Source organism: Podarcis erhardii, assembly GCF_964252035.2.
Source record: "Podarcis erhardii genome assembly, chromosome: 2".
In the NCBI taxonomy this organism is placed as follows: Eukaryota; Metazoa; Chordata; class Lepidosauria; order Squamata; family Lacertidae; genus Podarcis; species Podarcis erhardii.
In genome coordinates, this window is record NC_138498.1 from 110,579,008 (window position 1) to 110,600,255 (window position 21,248).

Here is a 21,248-nt window from a genome sequence, read left to right on the forward strand (position 1 = left end):
GAAAGCCACGGGTCCTTTTTTCGCCCCCTGGCCAGCCACAAACAGGAATAACCTTTTGGGCCTTTTCCTTCAGTCCCCGGCAGAGATCTCACCTGCTTCTTGAGCTTCTTCTTCTCCTTTTTGCTGAGATGGGCGTAGGGATCGTCTTCCTTCTTCTCCCCTTCCTCTCCCTCCTCTTCCGACTGCTACAGAAATCGCAAGGTGGCGTGGTTTGTGTTAGTAAACGGGACCAGAAAAGGAAACCAAGATTGCCCTCATACAAAACCTTTGGAGAGACCCTGTGGTGCTCTCTCCTCCAAGTCAGTTCAGAGTTAAGACTCCTCTCCTGCCCTCTCTCGCTTCTGGTACAGCTCTGCAGGGCTCAAGAGTCCTTTCTGCAGGGATTGAACCCCAGGAGATAGAAGAGGTGCTTCCATAGACCTCTTCAGTCTCTCCAGAGAACTTGCTGGAGTTCCAGGTCAGTCATAGGGTTGAGAAGTGGCTTGCTCATATAGCTCTCATTTCTTGCCAACGTGAAGTAGAAAGTAAGAGGTAGGAAGGAGGAGGTTTTTTGGGGGGTGGGGTAAGCTGCAGTAGCTCCTGGGTCTTATTGCCCCAGGCACTAGGAACAGCCTTGCCTAACCTGGGGTCCTTCACATCTTTTGGACTACAACTCCCATCAGCCCCATGCTGGCTGGGGCTGATGGGAATTGTAGTCCAAGCCATCTCCAGGTTGGAGAAGGATGTTCGAAGGAGTATGGTTTGCACTCCACCCTATGGGTGACTTGTGGAAGTCAGTCGGTAGTTCCCCGCACCTCAACCAGTGTGACGTATCAGCAGAGATTCCCTGCTCCCAGCAGAACAGCTTCTTCCACAATCCCGTTAAGGGGGGAAAACTCCTCGCCCACACAGTTCAAAGTAACGAAGTGAATGCCCTAGAGACTATTATACTTTCTCTAGGCAAATTTCCTGAACCAATGGGAGGGTGAATGGCTCAGCAAGGCATACACTCAACCTCCCTGGTGTTGCTACAGTAACCCAGTGCGCCTTGCACCCTTATCTCAGAACATCCAGACATGGGAAATATATTCCAAGCACGGTGCCATTTCACCCAGTGTTAACATGACACCAACACACACACCCTGTTGCTTTTTGCCAGAACCCTCACCAATAGGTGAGTTTGCCTTGCCCAGTGTTTTTTGTTCCTAGTAGACAGGAGGAGCGGAGATCTAAGCTATGCACACAGGCACCGGTAAATACAAGAGCCAGCCAGCGTGGCGTAGTGGTTAGAGTGTTTGACTGAGACCTGGGCGACGTGGGTTCTGGTCCTCATTCAGCCATGAAGCTCACCTTTGGCCCACCACCCGATCTCAGCCTAAACCATCTTGCAGGAATTTTGTGAGGATAAAATGAGGGAGAGCTGTGCCCTCCGTCTTGAGAACCTTGGATGAACAAAGGTGGGAGGCAAGCGCAATTAACAGAATACAATGGTACCTCGGGATGCAAATGGGATCTGTTCCAGAGCCCCGTTCGCATCCAGAGGCAAACGTAATTAGTGACGGCATGTCTGCACGCACGCGCGTTGCTTTTCGCCGCTTCTGCGCATGACGTCATTTTGAGCGTCTGCGCATGCGGTGAACCCCGGAAGTAACGTGCTTCGTTACTTCCAGGTTGCTGCGGAGCGCAACTTGAACGCGCTCAACATGAAGCATATTCAACCCAAGGTAAAGGTAAAGGTAAAGGTACCCCTGACCATTAGGTCCAGTTGTGACCGACTCTGGGGTTGCGGCGCTCATCTCGCTCTATGGGCCGAGGGAGCCGGCATTTGTCCGCAGACAGCTTCCGGGTCATGTGGCCAGCATGACTAAGCCGCTTCTGGCGAACCAGAGCAGCGCACGGAATCGCCGTTTACCTTCCCGCCAGAGCGGTACCTATTTATCTACTTGCACTTTTGACATGCTTTCGAACTGCTAGGTTGGCAGGAGCAGGGACCGAGCAACAGGAGCTCACCCCGTCGCAGGGATTCAAACCGCCAACCTTCTGATCAGCAAGTCCTAGGCTCTGTGGTTTAACCCACAGCACCACCCGCGTCCCTTCAACCCAAGGTATGACTGTACTAATAGATGCCAAACAGCCTACGTGCATGAAAGGAGAGAGCAGGAGCCTTAAAGTTCCCTCTTCTGCCTTCCTGCATAAGGTGGAATGCAGCGTGGACAAAGCCCAACTAACGCAGCAAAGTCACAAGCTCCCTTACTGGCTGGCTGCCCTGTTTGGGCTTCTCTTTGCCCTTTGTGGCTTCTTCCTCTTGGTCATCCTCATCCCCCTCGTCCTCGTCGTCTATCTCCTCCGCCTCCAGAGCGGCAAACATGTTCTGTGGAACCAAAGAAACAAAAGCTTGTATAAGAACATGACTTAAGAAGAGGCCCGCTGGGTCAGGCCAATGGGTCTTCTAGTTAAAAAAAAGGGGGGGATATAGGACCCCTGGACAGTTAAGTCCAGTCAAAGGCGACTATGGGGAGCGGCGCTCATCTCACTTTCAGGCCGAGGGAACCAGCGCTTGTCCACAGATAGCTTTCCGGGTCATGTGGCCAGCAGGACTAAACTGCTTCTGGCACAACGGGACACCACAACGGAAACCAGAGTGCATGAAAATGCCATTTACCTTCCCGCTGCAGCGGTACCTATTTATCTACTTGCACTGGCGTGCTTTCAAACTTCTAGGTTGGCAGGAGCTGGGACAGAGCAACGGGAGCTCACCCTGCCGCACGGATTCGAATTGCCGACCTTATGGCCTGCAACCCCAAGAGGTTCAGTGATTTACACCACAGAGCCACCCGCAGTCTCTGGGTCTTCTAGTACAGCATATTGGCCAATCAGATGCCTGCAGGGAATCTCATAAGCAGGACCTGAGCACAAGAACACTCTCCCCTCCTGTGGTTTCCAGCAAGTGCTATTCAGCATTCCTGCCTCTGACTGTGGAGACAGAGTATAGCTATCCTCAGGAAAAGAGTATAGCTATCCTCAGGATGCGCTTGTGCATCGTTGCAAACCAAGGGTGGGGGACCTGAGCCAACCCCCCCACCCCAGTGTTGATGGACTACAAGTCCCATCATACCTGACCCCAATGGCCATGCAGGAGAGCCAGTATGGTGCAGCTGCTATGAGAACTGGCTCAGGACATGGGAGCAGGCTTCAGCTGCGAAGACCACTGGGCGAACTTTGGCCAGTCATTGCCTCCTAGCCTAATCTACCTTACAGGGTTGTGCGAGAATAAAAGGGGAGCAGGAGAACACCATGTACACCACCTCAAGCTTCTCAAGAGGCGTTGTAATGTCACCACAAATAAAATAAAACCATCTGCAGGGCAACAGATGCTGCACTCCTGCAGTAAGCCATGGTTGGTCGTTTACTGCGAATGCACAGATGGCTCTTGCTTCAATTTCCTCCCCGCTAGCAAGTGGAAGCAACAAACCATGATGCTCAAGCTTAGGGTTCCATCCATTTCTCTCGAAGAAACCGCGGATTGGTAAAACCAAGGTTTGCTCTTGGCTGACAAACACTGGCTTGTTGGGATGCCGGTGGCACAGCACTACTAAGCCTTGGGGGTTGGATTTTGGCCACCAGGAATCGCCTTGATGTGTCCCTTACCTTGGTTGGCTGAGTCTTCTTCCCTGCAGCCTGTTTGGTCGCAGTCTAAAAGAAGTATGGAAAGATGAGACAGGCAGAAGAGAGCATGAAAGGCAGCTGTTGCAGCAAACCCTTTCTCCTCCACCTGCCCAGATCTTTCCCCTCTGCTTTAAGGTGAGTTAAGCAACTTGAGTATCAGCTATTTTAACTGTCAGGCACATAACCCAGAAGCCTGGGATTCTCCTGTTTGTCTAAGAACCCAACCAACCACCCAACTCTTCGCATGACTCTCCCATTCCTCTCTTGCTGTACCTTAGCTTTCTCCTTGGGTTTCTTTAACTCTTCGTTGTCTTCCTCCTCATCGCTCTGAGCCAGGATAGCAATGGCTGGACCCCCTCTCTAGGAGTGCAGGTGAAAAACAGACAAAATGTACAGGTAATGAATACCAAGTCAAAATGGGGTTCAGCACCCTGGGCAAATGAGTAGTATTATCACTATTATTATGGTCGTCATCACAACCAATTTACAGTGGTACCTCGGTTTTCAAACGTCTCGGAAGCCGAATGTTTCGGTTTTCGACTGCCGAAAACCCAGAAGTAAATGCTTCCGTTTTCAAACGCACCTCAGAAGTTGAACAACTTCCGCTGAGTTTTTTTCAATTTTCTCCACTGAATTTGCAGACCGCCCTTTGTGCCTCATATTTCGAATGTTTCGGAAGTCAAATGGTCTTCCGGAATGGATTATGTTCAAAAACTGAGGCACCACTGTGTTGTTTTTATTTTCATCATAATCATCAATTAGTCATCATCACTACCATAAAATTTATTTTATCAGCCAGCTTCTACACAGTTCAATAAGAAACAGCTAAAAACCAAAAACCCAGCCAATACAGACAAAACTAAAACGAAACAAGTTAGACGCTTGTAGGAAAGACTCATTTATCCAGTTGGAAAAGCCTAAATTTGCTGCTCTCTGACTTCCTTCACTCTGACTAAAGCAGAAATGAAATCTCACACAAATTTAAACTTCAGCTGAGTTTCAAGACCTGAAGCTGAAATTCTGACATCCTGGAATTTTCAAGCTCCATGGGTTTCTATTCCTCTAAGGCACTGGATTGTTTCCAGTCTCTCCCAGGTGACAACTGGGAAATTATGTTTTGTCTCTAGGGCATCTACTGACTGCCCACTATCCCTGATCAACTTCTACAATTTGCCATGCTGTATGCAAATGCTTTTTACTCTTTCTACAAGCCCAAATCCTTTTGAAATGCTCCAATTCATTTTCCTTTTTAACTCACGCCCTGCAATTAGAAAAAAATTATGGAAATCATATATTTTAGCGTGATCTGCACAGTTAATAAAAAGTATAAAAAACTGGGAGAGTATATGTGTTTTCAAAACGGTCCACGTAGTCCCAACGGCATATTTTGGCATCAAATATACAGTTTCAAAGATAGAGCCTCTCCCAAGCCCCAGCCTCAATCGCCTATCTGTAAAATGGGAATAATATTAAGCTGCTTTATAGCGCAAGGGTGGTGGAAGACAGAAATAAAAAGGTTCATAAGGCAATTTGAACAGCTTGGACTGCTCAGGCCATTCCAGGAACGTTTTATGCTCAAAAGTGGGATACAAATTTACAAATAAATAATTTAAGAAGAATACGAGCAACTAAAAACATTTAATTTAATGTTTCAATAAAAAGGTTAAAAAACAGTGTCTTCATTATCAATGATCAAACACCATACCTCCTGTTTTCCTTTGTTCTTCTCATTTTTCCTACTCTTCCTCTTTGTATCTTCCTCCTCTTCCTGGGAAATAAAAGACAAGAAATTCTGATTATTTCCCACCACGACCAATGCAAATTAGCACAGGGAATCCCACCTATCTAGAGCGGTCCAGCCATTGAGGATTTGCATCATTATTTTAAAAATTTAATTATGTGTGTTACAGCATAATAGTTACAATCATAAAGAATTAGCAAAGCCTGTGAACACAATTAATTCCAGCCTATGATACATCCTGGAGAGCAATACTGTATTGTTCTTATCCCAACTATTATATTTGTTGCGTTTTCTAACTCCCAATGGAGGATTATAAGAAATACAAGGAGGGCTCTGCGGAATTTCTTTCCTGTTGAGGTTTCCAGGAAAAGCTGGGAGCAAATATCGGTGAGGTACCAAAGACGCCTGCTCCTTGGGAGAAAGGTGATGGCAAACCTAGACAGCATCTTAAAAAGCAGAGACATCACCTTGCCAACAAAGGTCCGTATAGTTAAAGCCATGGTTTTCCCAGTAGTGATGTATGGAAGTGAGAGCTGGACCATAAAGAAGGCTGATCGCCGAAGAATTGATGCTTTTGAATTATGGTGCTGGAGGAGACTCTTGAGAGTCCCACGGACTGCAAGAAGATCAAACCTCTCCATTCTGAAGGAAATCAGCCCTGAATGTTCACTGGAAGGACAGATCATGAAGCTGAGGCTCCAGTACTTTGGCCACCTCATGAGAAGAGAAGACTCCCTGGAAAAGACCCTGATGCTGGGAAAGATGGGGGGCACAAGGAGAAGGGGACGACAGAGGATGAGATGGTTGGACAGTGTTCTCGAAGCTACCAGCATGAGTTTGACCAAACTGTGGGAGGCAGTGGAAGACAGGAGTGCCTGGCATGCTCTGGTCCATGGGGTCACGAAGAGTCGGACACGACTAAACAACAACCACCACCAAAGGCATCCCTAACTGCCCAGTTTGGTTTTTGAAGACATGAAGTCTGGGATCTGGTTCCAATGCCGTATTCCATCCATAGAACATACGTAGTAAGTACAGAAGGGCCCCTGAGCCAGTGCAAAGTGCATTTTCTTCACCCTTGTGTAGCAACAGAGAACTCCAATGGTGAGGCTTTTAAGGGGAAGAGCTGTCGGAATCTCCAAGCAACCGAGCTAATAAAGCTCATCTTCCGAAATTGCCCTCTGACGTGATTAACGACCTGAGCCTTTGATGAGGCTCAGGCACATCCCCATTCAGCAGAGAATCAAAACAGCAGGCGGAAGTGATGAGATTTATGGCTACATCGCTATGCTTTATTTTCTAAGCTACGCAGACAGAAAAGAAATCATCCTCTCTCTGTGAGAGCAAATAGCAACTAGAAAACAAAGGAACAGGAAACCAGTAACGTAACACCCGTCTCCTGTCTTCCGTGAGACTTCCAACAGCCTGGAATGTCTCTGGAATGTAAACAGAGTCTTGTGACTCCAAAGCACTGCACAGTGGCAAACAGAAACTAACAAGAGGTGGTTCATCCTGGAGAAGAGTGACTAGTGGGGTGCCACAGGGTTCTGTCTTGGGCCTGGTCTTATTCAACATCTTTATCAACGACTTGGATGATGGACTCAAGGACATCCTGATCAAATTTGCAGATGACACCAAACTGGGAGGGGTGGCTAATACCCAAGAGGACAGGATCACACTTCAAAACGACCTTGACAGTCTAGAGAACTGGGCCAAAACAAACAAGATGAATTTTAACAGGGAGAAATGTAAAGTATTGCACTTGGGCAAAAAAATATGAGAGGCACAAATACAAGATGGGTGACACCTGGCTTGAGAGCAGTACATGTGAAAAGGATCTAGGAGTCTTGGTTGACCACAAACTTGACATGAGCCAACAGTGTGACGCAGCAGCTAAAAAAAGCCAATGCAATTCTGGGCTGCATCAATAGGAGTATAGCATCTAGATCAAGGGAAGTAATAGTGCCACTGTATTCTGCTCTGGTCAGACCTCACCTAGAGTACTGTGTCCAGTTCTGGGCACCACAGTTCAAGAAGGACACTGACAAACCAGAGGAGGGCAACCAAAATGGTCAAAGGCCTGGAAACGATGCTTTATGAGGAACGGCTAAGGGAGCTGGGCATGTTTAGCCTGGAGAGGAGGAGGTTAAGTGGTGATATGATAGCCATGTTCAAATATATAAAAGGATGTCACATAGAGGAGGGAGAAAGGTTGTTTTCTGCTGCTCCAGAGAAGCGGACACGGAGCAATGGTTCCAAACTACAAGAAAAAAGATTCCACCTAAACATTAGGAAGAACTTCCTGACAGTAAGAGCTGTTTGACAGTGGAATTTGCTGCCAAGGAGTGTGGTGGAGTCTCCTTCTTTGGAGGTCTTTAAGCAGAGGCTAGACAACCATATGTCAGGAGTGCTCTGATGGTGTTTCCTGCTTGGCAGGGGGTTGGACTCGATGGCCCTAGTGGTCTCTTCCAACTCTATGATTCTATTCTATGATTCTAAGAGCTTCCAGGTAAGAAAGGTTTTTTTGGGGGGGTTTAACCGATCAGATGTGAACCCAAACTCTTTCCCACAACAGCGCCACCCGGAAGCATGCACTGCCCAAACAATTTGGTCCCAACATTTTAAAGGGACCACTTCCTCCTACATATCCTGTTTGCAACCCCTCACAGGGCAAGATCAAGAGGGTGATCCAGGGAGGCATGGAAGCACTGGTTTAAACCTGCACAGAGAGGCACCCTCCGTGGTTATCGAGAGTTCCCTTGACTCTGTCATCTTTTTAAAACATAGGAGGACTTTAATGATATAGGCAGGAGTTCGACAGCTACTGCTAAAATATGATTTACTGGCCCACTTCTACACAGAGCCAGACCAATGGCCTATGTGGTACAGTCCAGTCCACCCCAATACTCACCCTGCCCACACCTGGTTTGATATGATGTCAGGGGTGCAGCAGGTAAAGCCAGGTCAGGAAAGCAACAACTGGGGACTTTAAAGTGTGCTCCCCCAATTAGCTTTTCTCTGCAAGAAGGGCTTGCATTCGGTGCTTTTCGAATTTGCCACCCAATACAAGCCTCACTTGTTTTATTGTATTTTTAATATTTGTTGGAAGCCAGAAACCCAGCCAGATTGGTGGGGTATAAATAATAATAGTAGTAGTTGTTATTAAAAAGGTAAAGGACCCCTGACAGTTAAGTCTAGTCATGAACGACTCTGGGGTTGCGGCGCTCATCTCGCTTTACTGGCCGAGGGAGCCGGCGTTTGTCTGCAGACAGTTTTTCCAGGTCATGTGGCCAGCATGGCTAAGCTGCTTCTGGAGAAACCAGAGCAGCGCACAGAAATGTCGTTTACCTTCCTGCCTATTTATCTACTTGCACTTTGACGTGCTTTCAAACTGCTAGGTTGGCAGGAGCTAGGACCAAGTAACGGGAGCTCACCCTGTCGCGGGGATTTGAACCACCGACCTTCCGATCAGCAAGCCCAAGAGGCTCAGTGGTTTCGACCACAGTGCTACCCGCATCCCTTAGCTGTTGTTGTTGTTGTTATTAGGATCAGCTCCACTCAGAAGCTACCAGCTGGCAATTCCAAGGGCAACTGACCCCTGCAAGAAGCAGGGCTTGCTTTCAAATTTGAGTTCAAATTTGGCATGCAATGTAAGCCCTGCTTTCGGCAGGAATCTTTGCAGCCAGAGCTGTGAAGGAAGACTTGGGGAGCGCTTCCCCGATTCTTCCGTTTGATCCTGAATCACCTGACATTATATGCCATCAGGCGACAGACAGGTTGGCCAGTTCTGGATTGTGGCTGGATGCAGTCCCCCACCCCAGTGGAGACGGTCCACCATGCCTCTTCCAGCCCTCTCTTTATTTTGGCTCTCCCAGAGCAGCCCAGACTGACCTTCTGCTTGGCTTTTGGCCCTTTCTGGCTTGGTTTCTTCTCCTTTTCATCATCTGAAGCATCCTAAAGAAGCAGAGACGGATTGTTTATCTGCACTAGGGAAAAGGCCAGAAAGCATCCCTGTTGACTCTGGTTATGCACTTTGCCACACTGCCACCTCCCTAGAACAAATGCATACAAGAGAGAGGACTGTCCTGCAGGGCTAGAAAAATCCCAGCAGTCTGATCACTTAGTTATCTATCTGCAGCTCCTGTGCTTAGGAGTCCGAGACCTGTTTCCGGTGCTGGGAAGGCCGAGTGCCAAAGGGTTTGAAGATCAGTGCCAAAGAATTTGAGATCTTCAGTATAGTCCTGCTGACAGTCATTCTCTGGCTGTTCGCATGCTGGAAAATCCCCATGTTCTGTATGTCCTTGGCTCTGCATAAATTTACCCTTCTGCTTATATGAGGAAGGTGGAAGGAACTACACAGAATACTGAAGACCCACCTCCAAACCACCAAAGTCCTGGGTAACCCTGCATCTCAAACTTCATTTGACCAGGCCTTTCCGAAGTATTTCAAACTCTTCTATCTGCAGACATAGTGGCCAGAAACAACTTCTTTTTAATGGGAGTAAATGTTTTGCATTCTGCTCATGCGCTACAGAGCCCAAATACGCAAGTGAAGAAGTGTACAAAATCCCTCTTCTGGCACTGTGTCCTGGCCTACCTAATACTCTACAAATTCCCATCTGGATCCAAATCACTTCCTGTCGGATCCAGAGGGAGGCTAACCTTGTTGATCTTATTCTTGTCAGGTCTGGTTGGTTTCGGCGGTTCCTCTTCGTCGCCGTCTTCCTCCTCACTCTGATCCTGGCTCAAGGCGGCAAAGACATTTCCCCCCTAAGAGAGAAAGCAAGTGGCAGTGAAGAAACTGCAGAGACAAGTTCCATGTAACAAGCTCCCCTTTGCTTGGTCCCCAAAAGTGAAAGGCAGCTTCTCCTGGGGGATTTGCTGGTGGCGGTCCAAATTTTACCATGCAATGGTCTGGCCACAGAAAGGGAGTCCATTGTGCACAAAGAAGAAAAGGAGTTTGGATTTGATATCCCACTTTATCACTACCCGAAGGAGTCTCAAAGTGGCTAACATTCTCCTTTCCCTTCCTCCCTCTGTGAGGTGAGTGGGGCTGAGAGACTTCAGAGAAGTGTGACTGGCCCAAGGTCACCCAGCAGCTGCATGTGGAGGAGCGGAGACGCGAACCTGGTTCACCAGATTACGAGTCCACCACTCTTGACCACTACACCACACTGGCTTTGTTAGCCTGGGGTTCCAATCATCCACGGGCCTGAAGTTGACAGTATCCCCTCAACCTGCTGCGGACGCCCCGGGGCATTATTATTTATTTGTCCCACCCTTCCCTAACCAAAGGAAACGTCAAAATGCCCAGAAACCCACCTTCTTTTTCTTGCCAGCTTTGCTGATGGGGAGAGGCACTGGAAAGGAAACAAAAAACAGTGAATACCTGCTGGGCAAGAACAGGACGTTGGGGCGAGGTGGGCCTGATCCTGCAGGCTCTTCTTGGGTTCCAAGGAGCTTATTCAGCCCAGATCTCTGTCTCCAGCAGTGAATAGCCAGATGCGGAGGAAAGCTCACAGGTAAGCCACAAAGTAAGCCTCACACTCTGTTTACCACCAGCAGCGCTTAGCCTCTGCTAATGAGGGCAACACCACTGCTAACACAGATCTCTTTGAACTGCTAGCCTAGATATAAATCAGTGGTGGGGAAGCTGCGGTTCTGCAGATGGTAGCAATGCTCCCATCAGGTCCAGCTAGCATGGCCAATGGTCAGGGGTGATAGGTGTTGTAGTCGCTGGCAACATTGGGTGGGCCACAGGTTGCCCGTCTCTGACATAAACCTGTTCCGTGAGGCCGGGAACACTAATGCAGGGGGGGCCCTCTGTCCAATATGATTTGGCCCTCGGCTCATTTCACACAGATGGAGGAAGGGCTGGGGGAAGAGGAAAAGCTAAAATGGACGAAGCAAAGGGGAAAGGGGAAGGGAACCCACTCCAACCAATAGTTTGGGCATCTGTGAAGAAGCCTGTTTTTATGAGCACAATTCAAAGTGTTGGTGCTGAGCTTTAAAGCCCTAAACAGCCTCAGTCCAGTATACCTGAAGGAGCGTCTCCACCCCCATCGTTCTGCCCAGACACTGAGGTCCAGCGCCAAGGGCCTTCTGGTGGTTCCCTCGCTGCGAGAAGCCAAGTTATAGGGAACCAGGCAGAGGGCCTTCTCGGTAGTGGCACCCGCCCTGCGGAACGCCTTCCCACCAGATGTCAAAGAGAAAAACAACTACCAGACTTTTAGAAGACATCTGAAACCCAGCCAGATGGGCAGGGTATAAATTTATTATTATTATTATTATTATTATTATTATTATTATTATTATGGGGGAGGTGGCAGAAAGAGAAGGTGAGAGAAGGCCACTAGCCCACTAGCCACCACAAGCCCCATTTCCCACCACCACCTATATGCACCTTCCAACAGATAACCCCTGAGGAAAAGAAGGTCCCCAAGCCCTGTCCTAAGGACCAGTGGGAAGAAATGTCTTGGAACTCACACAGAGCGAAGGGTGACCAGCTTGTGGCTTTCCAGACGGCTGTTGGAGCACAACTCCCAGCAGCCCCAGGCAGCATAGCCAAAGGGCCAGGGCCGATGGGAGCTGCAGTCCCCAGCAAGATCCTAGAGCAGGAGTGGGGAACATGGGCCTTCCCAGAGTTGACTGCAACTCCCATCAGCCTTGGCCACAGGAGTTGTCGTTCAGCAACATCGGGATGGGGAGGGGGCACCAGTTCCCCGTCTCTGGTCTAGGGGGTTCGGCAGGTTCCTCAGCCCCAATGTAGAAAATCTCCCCCCCCCCCCCCCCCGCTGAAGATCGCAGCCTCCAACCTTCCTCTTCCTCATCACTGGCTTGGGCTGACAGCTTCTTCAGCCGCTCAATCAGCTGGTTCTCATCGTCGTCATCTTCTGCCTCTTTTTTCTTTCTGTCTTTTTTCTTGTCTCGTCGCTTCTTTTGCTGGGGCTGCTGCAGCCATGAAAACAGACAGGGAAACGAACAAACAAACATGAGGAAGGTGGGTCAACCTCCTTTTTAAGCAAATTATCTCCCCGTGGCACTGCGACATCCTCAGCCCCATCGCAGAGGTGGACTTTGGTAATATGGCAACCTGGGCCAGGGCAAAATTTGGCACCCTCCCTGCCCAATATTTCTTATTTTAAGAAGAATTCATTTTGGTACATTTGCTTTTTAATGGATCTTCTGAGTAGGTACCTGTATTAATATAACAACAACAACAACAACAACAACACTAATAATAATACTTATTATTGTTGTTGTTGTTGTTATCATTATCATTATCATTATCATCATCATCATCATCATCATTATTATTATTATTTTGTGTTCCCTCAGCTTGGCATCCTGTATGGAGAAATGGCCCACACTACCCTAAATCCAGTGCTGTCCAATGTGGTCAACTAGCATGCCCTCTGGTGACAAGACCCACAATATATATTCCTCCCAGGTTCGTGGGTTCAAGCCCCACACTGGGCAAAAGATTTCTTCATTGCAGGGGTCTGGATCCTCGTGGTCCCTTCCAACTTCACCATTCTATGATTCTATGATTCTACGATTCTGTGATCCTGCTTGGCACTCCTGGTTTCAAAGTTACTTACCTGTTGTTGATGTTGTTGTTGCTGCTCTTTCTCAACTGCTTGCTCCTCACTGGCATGCTTCTCTTCCACAGCCAGTTCCTCAAAGAACTTGGGAGACAGAAGGGAAAAAGTTTAGGATAGTGGCAGGGAGGTAGTAGCCTCCTCCCTCCGAACCACTACCCCCCTACTGGAAAGAGGGCAAAAGGCCTCTCCATTCCCTCCAAAAACCAAAAATAAATCCTCAGTAAGCCAAAAATATTAAACAACCCCCCAATTAGTGGATTAGCTTTACGTAAAAAATGGAGCTACTACCTCTCAGCCGAATTATGGAGGTGGATAAACAGGAAAGGGGTGGCAAAGCATTCAGGGACATCAAGAAGTGCTACAGGTGCAGTTAACAACCACCAGTGCACAGTCCCCCAAATGCTGAATTGTTTGGAGGAGGAAACGGAGCATTTGTGGAAAGTGGCAAAGTTCTCATGAAGGTCAACAGAACTACAGAGTGTCCAGATTCGTGGACGTCACACAGAGCCCAAATGAGGGCGAAGTCAACAGAAGACGAGACCAAATCTTACCGACTTTTTGGTCTTTTTATCCTTCTTCCCCTTCTTTACCACTTTGTCTGAAAGAAAGAATCGGGAGGTATTTGAGATACAAATCCAAGAGTATTCATCCTCAACCACAGAAAAAAGTATATACCGTATTTTCTGCTCTATAAGACTCACTTTTTCCCTCCTAAAAAGTAAGCGGAAATGTGTGTGCATCTTATGGAGCGCAGCTATCCCAGAAGCCAGAACAGCAAGAGGGATTGCTGCCTTCACTGTGCAGTGATCCCTCTTGCTGTTCTGGCTTCTGAGATTCAGAATTTTTTTTTTCTTGTTTTCCTCCTCCAAAAACTAGGTGCGTCTTGTGGTCTGGTGCATCTTATAGAGCGAAAAATACGGTATATCTCTCTGTCTCCCCCCCACACTGAGACCAGGAACCGAGAAGAGTTCGGGCACACTAAAGCACGCACCATATTCCACACTCAAGTCCACTATTTACTACTGAAAGTCAGAGTGGAGCAGAGGCAGTCAAGATGCTGCCCTCCACATGTTGCTGGACTGCAATTTGCATCACCCTTGACCAATAGGCTATGCCAGCTGAGGCTCATGGGAGTTGTAGTGCAGCAACATCTGAAGGGCAGAATATTGGCCATCTCTCAGTTGAACTAGGAATGGGGAGACCTGGGTTCAAACCCCCAACTCAGCCACAAAGCTCACCAAGTGATCTTGGGTTAAGTCACTCTTTTTCAGCATAACCTACTGGGCTGTTGTGGGGAGAAAACAGGGACGGGGAAGAGAAGCACGTGCTTCACCTTGATAAACTGAGGATTTTAAAGAAAGGCAGGGGGAAAGTATCAGAAATAAAAGAAAGCTGAATTTCAACATGGTGCAATTACACAATGTGCTGCTGGTTAGACAAATACATATACGTGGGTATATATGGATTCATATAGAGAGGGAGGAAAGCAAATTGAAAATATAAAGCGTTAGCCTAAGAACAATAGTAAACCATCTCAACTGCAATTTCAGAATGCCTGGCAAAATAAGAATGCCTCAATTTGTTTCCAGAAATTGGCCAGGGAAAACATGCTTCACCAGGAAAATACATTCCATATTTACTATTATTATTATTATTATTGTTAGTATTATTTTTTTAAAAAACAAAATTACACCACCTCTCATCAAAAGATCTCAGGGCGGTTCACAAGATAAATATACAAGATAAAAGCACAAATAAATAATTAAAATGGAAGCAACAAACACATTTAAAAGGCTGTGGGATATTAATCAGCCAAAGGTTGAAGAGGAATGTTTTCACCTGGCACCTATTTCTTACCATGATATCCGATCTATTAGAGGTTCACATTAGATTAAAATAAAGTCATAAAGCTAAGAAAAAAGTCTATTTCAGTCCTACCTGGTGACCTTTTGGGTGTAAATCATATTCTCTACCACTGAGCTATGACTAGCTGTGAACAGGTAGCAGTTTTCTTCTTTCAATTATGACACATCCCATCTCACAGCAGACTAAGCCTGCTGGGCTTCTTCCAAGCCCAGCCACCTTTCCCTCCCAGCTCCAATTACCCCGGCTTCTCAAGCTCATGCATCTCACTCTGCCCACACCCCAACTTAGTCGAGCCTCTCCTGCCTCTTTCACTCCAGCCAGCTTCCTGCACAGCCAATTGAAAATGGCCTCTTTCCCTTGTCCCATATCCCCAGTTCATATGATAGAACTGGCAATCTGAAGGTTGATGGACTCCAACGCCCTCCAGGCCCAGCCATCATGGTGATGATGGAGACATCTGGAGGTCCACGAGGTCCCTGCTCCTGCCATGCCTTTTGTTTGTGGAGTTCCTGGATCTTCCCACGACTACATACACATGGAAAATCAATGGCCATTCCGCCAGCAGCAGAAATGCAGTAATAGGAAATGCTAGTGCTAGATCTTTTTTTCTCAGAGCACTCTTCCACAAAGAGCACTGCTGCTTACAACCAGTGTTCAAAATTTTCCAGGCACCAGGTTGGCGGCTGCAGAAAGCAAAATGTCACTCAGAGAAGGAATGGAAAGATTTTCCTTGATGGCGGCCTGCGTTTCGCTAGCCCAAAAATGGAAAACGAGCGAGGTCCCAACCAAAGAGGAATAGCAAACATAAAACTGATGGAATACACACAGCTTGCAGATCTAACATGTAGAATAAGAGAACAAGAAGAATGCACGTTTAAAGAAGACTGGAAAATGTTAACTGAGTATATGGGTGAAAACTGTGTTCATTTAAAAACACTGGTAGCATTAATTTAAATTCAACAGATTTGATGGATGTAACATTGGATTACTGAATGGTTTAGTTCATGTAAAATACACAGGGATGTATGGTATGCAAATTGAACCATGGAAAGAGAACGGTAGTCATTGATTTAAGGTTGTTTAAGTGAATATCTTGAAATGTGATTGAGAAAATTTAATAAAAATTGTGTGTGTTGAGAGAAATGTTTTCCTTGAAGCTTGAAGTAGTTTTATTCTTGAATGTTTTAGTTGATGATTTAATGTGTTGTGAACCGCTTTGTTCTTTAAAATATAAAGCGCTACAGAAATAGAATTAATTATTATTATTATTATTATTATTATTATTATTCCCATGGGGGAGGGGGGACCAGCACCTAGACATGCCATTGTGGCGACTGCAGCCTAGGTTTAAGGGACCATTTAGCAATTAGATTATATATACTGTATCTGAATTTCTAACACTGCTTACAACTGTAGCTTCCACAACTACAGCTCTGCCTCTTTGTTAGAAGCTCCGGAGCCCCACAAGGACAATAATTATACTATATATAATTGGCAACTCACGGATTACAGCAACATGTGTTGGGACTCACCTGGTTCCCTTCATCATAGCCCAATGCCCCACCCTTCCTCTTCCAAATGCCTTGTCACTGGTGTCTGTAAAATGGGTTGAGCGGTTGAGAAACTTTTATGGGAATTGTTGGGCAGCTCCTATTGCTGGTCGAAGTTAAGACAATACAGGCTAAGGAGCAAAAGGATGCTGCCCCAACGCCAAGTCCACATTAAACAATGCCGAACAAATATTTCTGCGCAGTTAGCATATTTTACCGAGTCGGAACCTCTGCCCTTTTTCCAGCAAAGGACATGGCAGGAAAGAACTATGGTGTTGGCAGGAAGGAGGAACATATACTGCTTCCACAAGTGGCAGTAGAACATACAGACATCATGGTCAGTAGTCACTGAAAGCTATTTTTATGAAAGTTTATTTTGTTTATTTGATATTTATAAACAAAATAAATAAGCATTACTACGGCTAAGAGACTGAGTAGTCTCTGGTAGAAATCTAACTTCTGCAGACTACTCTCTCTCTCAAACCCCTCATCTACAATACAGGGAATAATAAAACAACTAAACTAAGGATTACAACTAGATCAGATCATGGATTCGAGACTCTCTCAACACAAGCACTACACAAATATCAAAGACTTGTTAAAAGCATACACACACATTGTTTTTATATTAGTAGCTAGGATTAGCTGGGACTTTGATTTACTTAGTACTGGTTGGGTTTATCAGTTCAACCTAGCGTATTTAAAATTTATTTTTATATCATTGTTTCTTTTCCTAGGGAATTCCTTGGTCGAATTATCTCTAGTTATAAAAATGAAGACACATATGGAAGCTCACATGTATGGGGCCTTTTAGTCCAGTTCCTTGTCCAAGCCACAAAGTTTCATCCCCAATATTCCTCCTCTATCTAACCAGCCGCTTGAACCTTCCTTTAACACGCAAATCAAGGGGAGCACATAAAAAATGCTAAGAATAGCAATGAAACCTGCGCCGCATCTGGCACTTCCCAGAGCAACCGGAAAAAAATCTGGGCCCTTGTCCATTTAGACAAAACCTAAGCAGCAAATTAGGAAAGAGAGAGTTGGAGGAGGGGAAAGAGAGGCAGGGGCAACCAGGAATGTGCCAAACACATTCAGACACACCTACGACCAGTGCTTTTTTTTCTCCCTAGGGAGACGCATACCCCTAAAAATTTTGTGAATTTAAGTTTGGCCTCATTGAGGGGCAGCATTTCAGTATGAGTAGGAAAATGAGAGTAAACCCTAAACTTTTTTTTATGAAAAAAAAGCACTGCCTACGACTATGCGAGACCCGCTGACCACGGCAGAGCTTGCGTCTGAGCAGACAGACACGTGTATAGACAGAGGTGTGTGAACGGTGGCTGCTTGTTTCGGGTTGTTTTAAAGGGTAAACACTTTTACACGGAATTGTGTGTGTTAGCCCCCTCCCACCCACTGATATTTTGCCTACTCCCCCCCCCTCCTTGAAGGTCCTCCTCCCAACCTTCATGAGGACTAGCCTCTTTCCTCCCCGCCCAGCCCTCCCGCCTCCGCCCTCACCTCCAGCGCCCTCTCCGGGGCAGCGCTTCTCTTCTTCGTCCCCGACCCACTCCTCCTGGGGCTGCTGCGGCTGTCTCCCTCCCTTCGGCATGGCTGCTCCCTTCGCTCCGGCGCCCGCCGCCTGCTTCTTTGCGGCTCTTCCTACCGCAATCTTGGCTCAACACATGCCCGCCTGGGCCGCACTGCGCCTGCGCGGGAGGTGACGCGGCCGGGGCTTCTCCAGGCCAGAAAGAGAACAGATACTTTCGTCAGCGATCCCCGAGCGCAGGCCGGGTGCAGCATAGAGATCAGGAAGCGCCTCTCCTAGAAGGGCACGGGAGAGACCCGGGGTGCAACAAAGATATGAGGCCGCGCCTATCCTAGAGGGGCACGGGAGAGACCGGGTTGCCACAAAGAGATGAGGAAGCGCCTATCCTAGAGGGGCACCGGAGAGACCGGGTTGCCACAAAGAGATGAGGAAGCGCCTATCCTAGAAGGGCACCGGAGAGACCCGGGTTGCCACAAAGAGATGAGGAAGCGCCTATCCTAGAAGGGCACCGGAGAGACCCGGGTTGCCACAAAGAGATGAGGAAGCGCATATCCTAGAAGGGCACCGGAGAGACCCGGGTTGAGACATCGAGATCAGGAAGCGCCTCTCATAGAGCGGCCCAGCAAAAACCCGGAAGATTAGTCGCAGGCTGCAGGAGCGCAAATGGAGACGTGCAGTTTTTAGGACGTGCACAAGTTTTGTTTCCCGCTTATTTTAGCCAAGAGTGGGAAGGGGGCCGCTGCCTCCGAGAAAGACCTGCAGCGCTTTTTACTGAGAGGAATGCAGGTGCATGCCCAGAATGAAACATGTCCAGCAAGAAACAGTAACTCTGTACAGTATACACTTAAGAATGAAGGATTGCTTGGTTTAAATACACACCTCGCGTTTTATTTATTTATTTATTTATTTATACCCCGCCCACCTGGCTAAGTTTCCCCAGCCACTCTGGGCGGCTTCCAATCAAGTGTTAAAAAGCACATCAACCTCTTTCCCTCCTACCCACCCCAGGATAGGAATCCTGGGAACTGTAGTTTTTTAAAGAGTGCTGCAAACTGCTCCTCTCCGAAAGGGTAAAAACTACACTTCCCAGGATTCTTTGTGGGAAGCCTTGTGCTTTAAAATGTAGTGCGAATACACGGCTATAGTCATTATAGCTGTGATTACTGATTTTTACATAGTCCCTAAGAAGAAGAAAACTACGCTGGGCAGAAGTTCCAGAGTTTACAAAACCAAATATAAAAAGGTATAAGATTAATGGCAAAGCTTATCATGGCATCGATCAAGGTTTATAATCAGCTGTGAGTAGTGTCAGCTTTTTTGTGGTGGCTCTGGTCCTATCTCTAGGGTCAGTTTCCAAGAAAGGCATTGATTGTCTCTTGGCTCCCAGGCATTTGTGCAATGGGATGCTGAAGAATATCATCCTGTCCCCAGTGCTATTTTAACATATATATGTAGCTATTGGGAGTGGTCATCAGTAGACTAGCAATTGAATCAGGACAGGCTGCACAAGTCCTGGACTTGGTGGTGGGACAAACAAATTTACATTGAATAATGAATGACAAGACAGAGAGGCCCTGTGGGTAGATGGTTCCTAAGTCCAGGTAATCAGTCAATTGCCTGCTTTAGATGAAGTCATCTTCCATCTTAAGGAGGAGGTTTGCAGTTTGTGGGTGCTTCTAGATCCATCTCTCTTGCAAGAGGCTCAGGTGACCTCAGGGAATTGGAGTGTCTTTTACCAGCTTTGGTTAGTAAGACAGCTATGGCCGTTTGTGGGTCAAGATAGCCAAGCTTATATTGTCCATGTGCTTGTTGTTTTTCTTTCTTTTCTTTTTTCCCCCTCTATTTTTTGTCTGTTTGTATTTATTGTGATGCATTGCTTTGTTTTTTCATGCCTAATTTAGTGTTTTCTTTTTGTAACCTTTAAAATTGGAATAAATATCATTAATATATATATATATATTGTCCATGTGCTGCTATATACTCTACGTGACGTGGCTCTTGAGGCTAACCTGGAAGCTCCAGCTAGTTGAAAATCCTGTTTTTATATATGCAGTTCTTTATACATTTTTATTGCATTGTAAGTGGCTTTAGGACACCTCATGGGAAGCCATTAAAAATCCAATGGATAATGTAGCAGTGACCATTAACTTAATGAAAGAATGTAAGCTTTCAAAGAATGTCAGTTCCTTTGTTAGTGGCAAAAAATCTATATAACGATACACTATGATATCTTTATTGTCATTGTCCCATACAGAACAGTGAAATTGAAAACAAGACAGTTAATGGAATATTTAAAATCTGGCTGCAATTCCAAACACATAGACAGCCAGCTCTAACTGCATTCTTATTAAGTCTTATTAATATATTAGATGAGCCCTCCAGGACATAGTAAGATCCATTATTAACCTCACTTCTTAATAAGCATTCTTAAATCAGTTGATTTCAGTGGGCCTAGACATGACACTTATGATGTCCTGCCTCCCCCATTAAAATGTTTTCTTGTTGTTTTTTATAGGGATTTGGTTTCTTTGTTTTAGATTCATCTTGGAAGTCAGTCTGGGAATGCTTTTTACGCTGAAGGTCTGAACCACATTTATTAAATAAACAAATGTCATATTGTTTATAATATAGGCATTTGCCTTAGATGCAAATGGTGTTGTTCTATACTAGTACAGTGGTACCTCGGATTACATTCACTTCAGGTTACATACGCTTCAGGTTACAGACTCCACTAACCCAGAAATAGCCCACCCAGAGATGTTTGTGGCCAGAATTCCTGCATTGCAGGGGGTTGGATTGGTGACCCTTGGAGCCCCTTCCAACTCTACGAGTCTCAAGTCTTTGTAGTACGTAGGTGGGAATTCCGTCTGCGCTTTTCCCGAACAGCACTAGGAGGCGCTCAAGGGTTCCATCAAATGGTTGAATGGAGTACTGTACTTAGTTCCGTCCGCTTCCTCCTCCGGCTGAAATGGTACGGCCCGAGCGCCCTTGCAGAATGGCAGTCTTGATTTCTCTTCCCCCCCCCTCGCGCCACCCTCACTGGTACCGTCCGCAAATCCGAAATCGCGTTCCATTTTCCTGGAAGGCGACGTTCCATCGCCTCCGTCCACCCCCCTTTTTATGAGTCCCGAATGGTTTCGCCAAACCACTCCGCTCCCCCCCCCCTCTCTCCGCACAAGTTCTGCTCTTTCCGCTCCCTACGTCACGGCCCCGCATTCTTTCACTCGAGAGGCCCCGCCCCCTTTCCCTTTCGACCCCGCCCCTTGCGCGGCGCTCATTGGGCCCTCGTCTCTCCG

At 46.8% G+C, this 21,248-nt stretch overlaps 1 protein-coding gene across 2 annotated transcripts in view; it reads right to left on the reverse strand.

Annotated features, from left to right (window-relative positions):
- The window catches only part of ABCF1 (ATP binding cassette subfamily F member 1), a 41,604-nt gene extending 23,437 nt beyond the window's left edge, over positions 1-18,167 (reverse strand). The window contains exons 1-12 of one of the 2 annotated variants that reach the window (XM_081852493.1): positions 17,925-18,167; positions 13,542-13,588; positions 12,988-13,074; positions 12,202-12,334; positions 10,709-10,746; positions 10,049-10,156; positions 9,278-9,340; positions 5,351-5,413; positions 3,919-4,005; positions 3,628-3,672; positions 2,234-2,350; positions 93-185 (exon numbers count right to left, since the gene is read on the reverse strand). In XM_081852493.1, the coding sequence (XP_081708619.1) occupies positions 93-185; positions 2,234-2,350; positions 3,628-3,672; positions 3,919-4,005; positions 5,351-5,413; positions 9,278-9,340; positions 10,049-10,156; positions 10,709-10,746; positions 12,202-12,334; positions 12,988-13,074; positions 13,542-13,588; positions 17,925-18,015 (972 nt within the window). In that variant the 5' untranslated portion in view covers positions 18,016-18,167. Of the gene's footprint in view, positions 1-92; positions 186-2,233; positions 2,351-3,627; positions 3,673-3,918; positions 4,006-5,350; positions 5,414-9,277; positions 9,341-10,048; positions 10,157-10,708; positions 10,747-12,201; positions 12,338-12,987; positions 13,075-13,541; positions 13,589-17,924 lie in introns of both variants that reach the window. The other variant, XM_081852492.1, reaches the window with a different exon arrangement.
- Between the last annotated feature and the right edge of the window lie 3,081 nt (positions 18,168-21,248).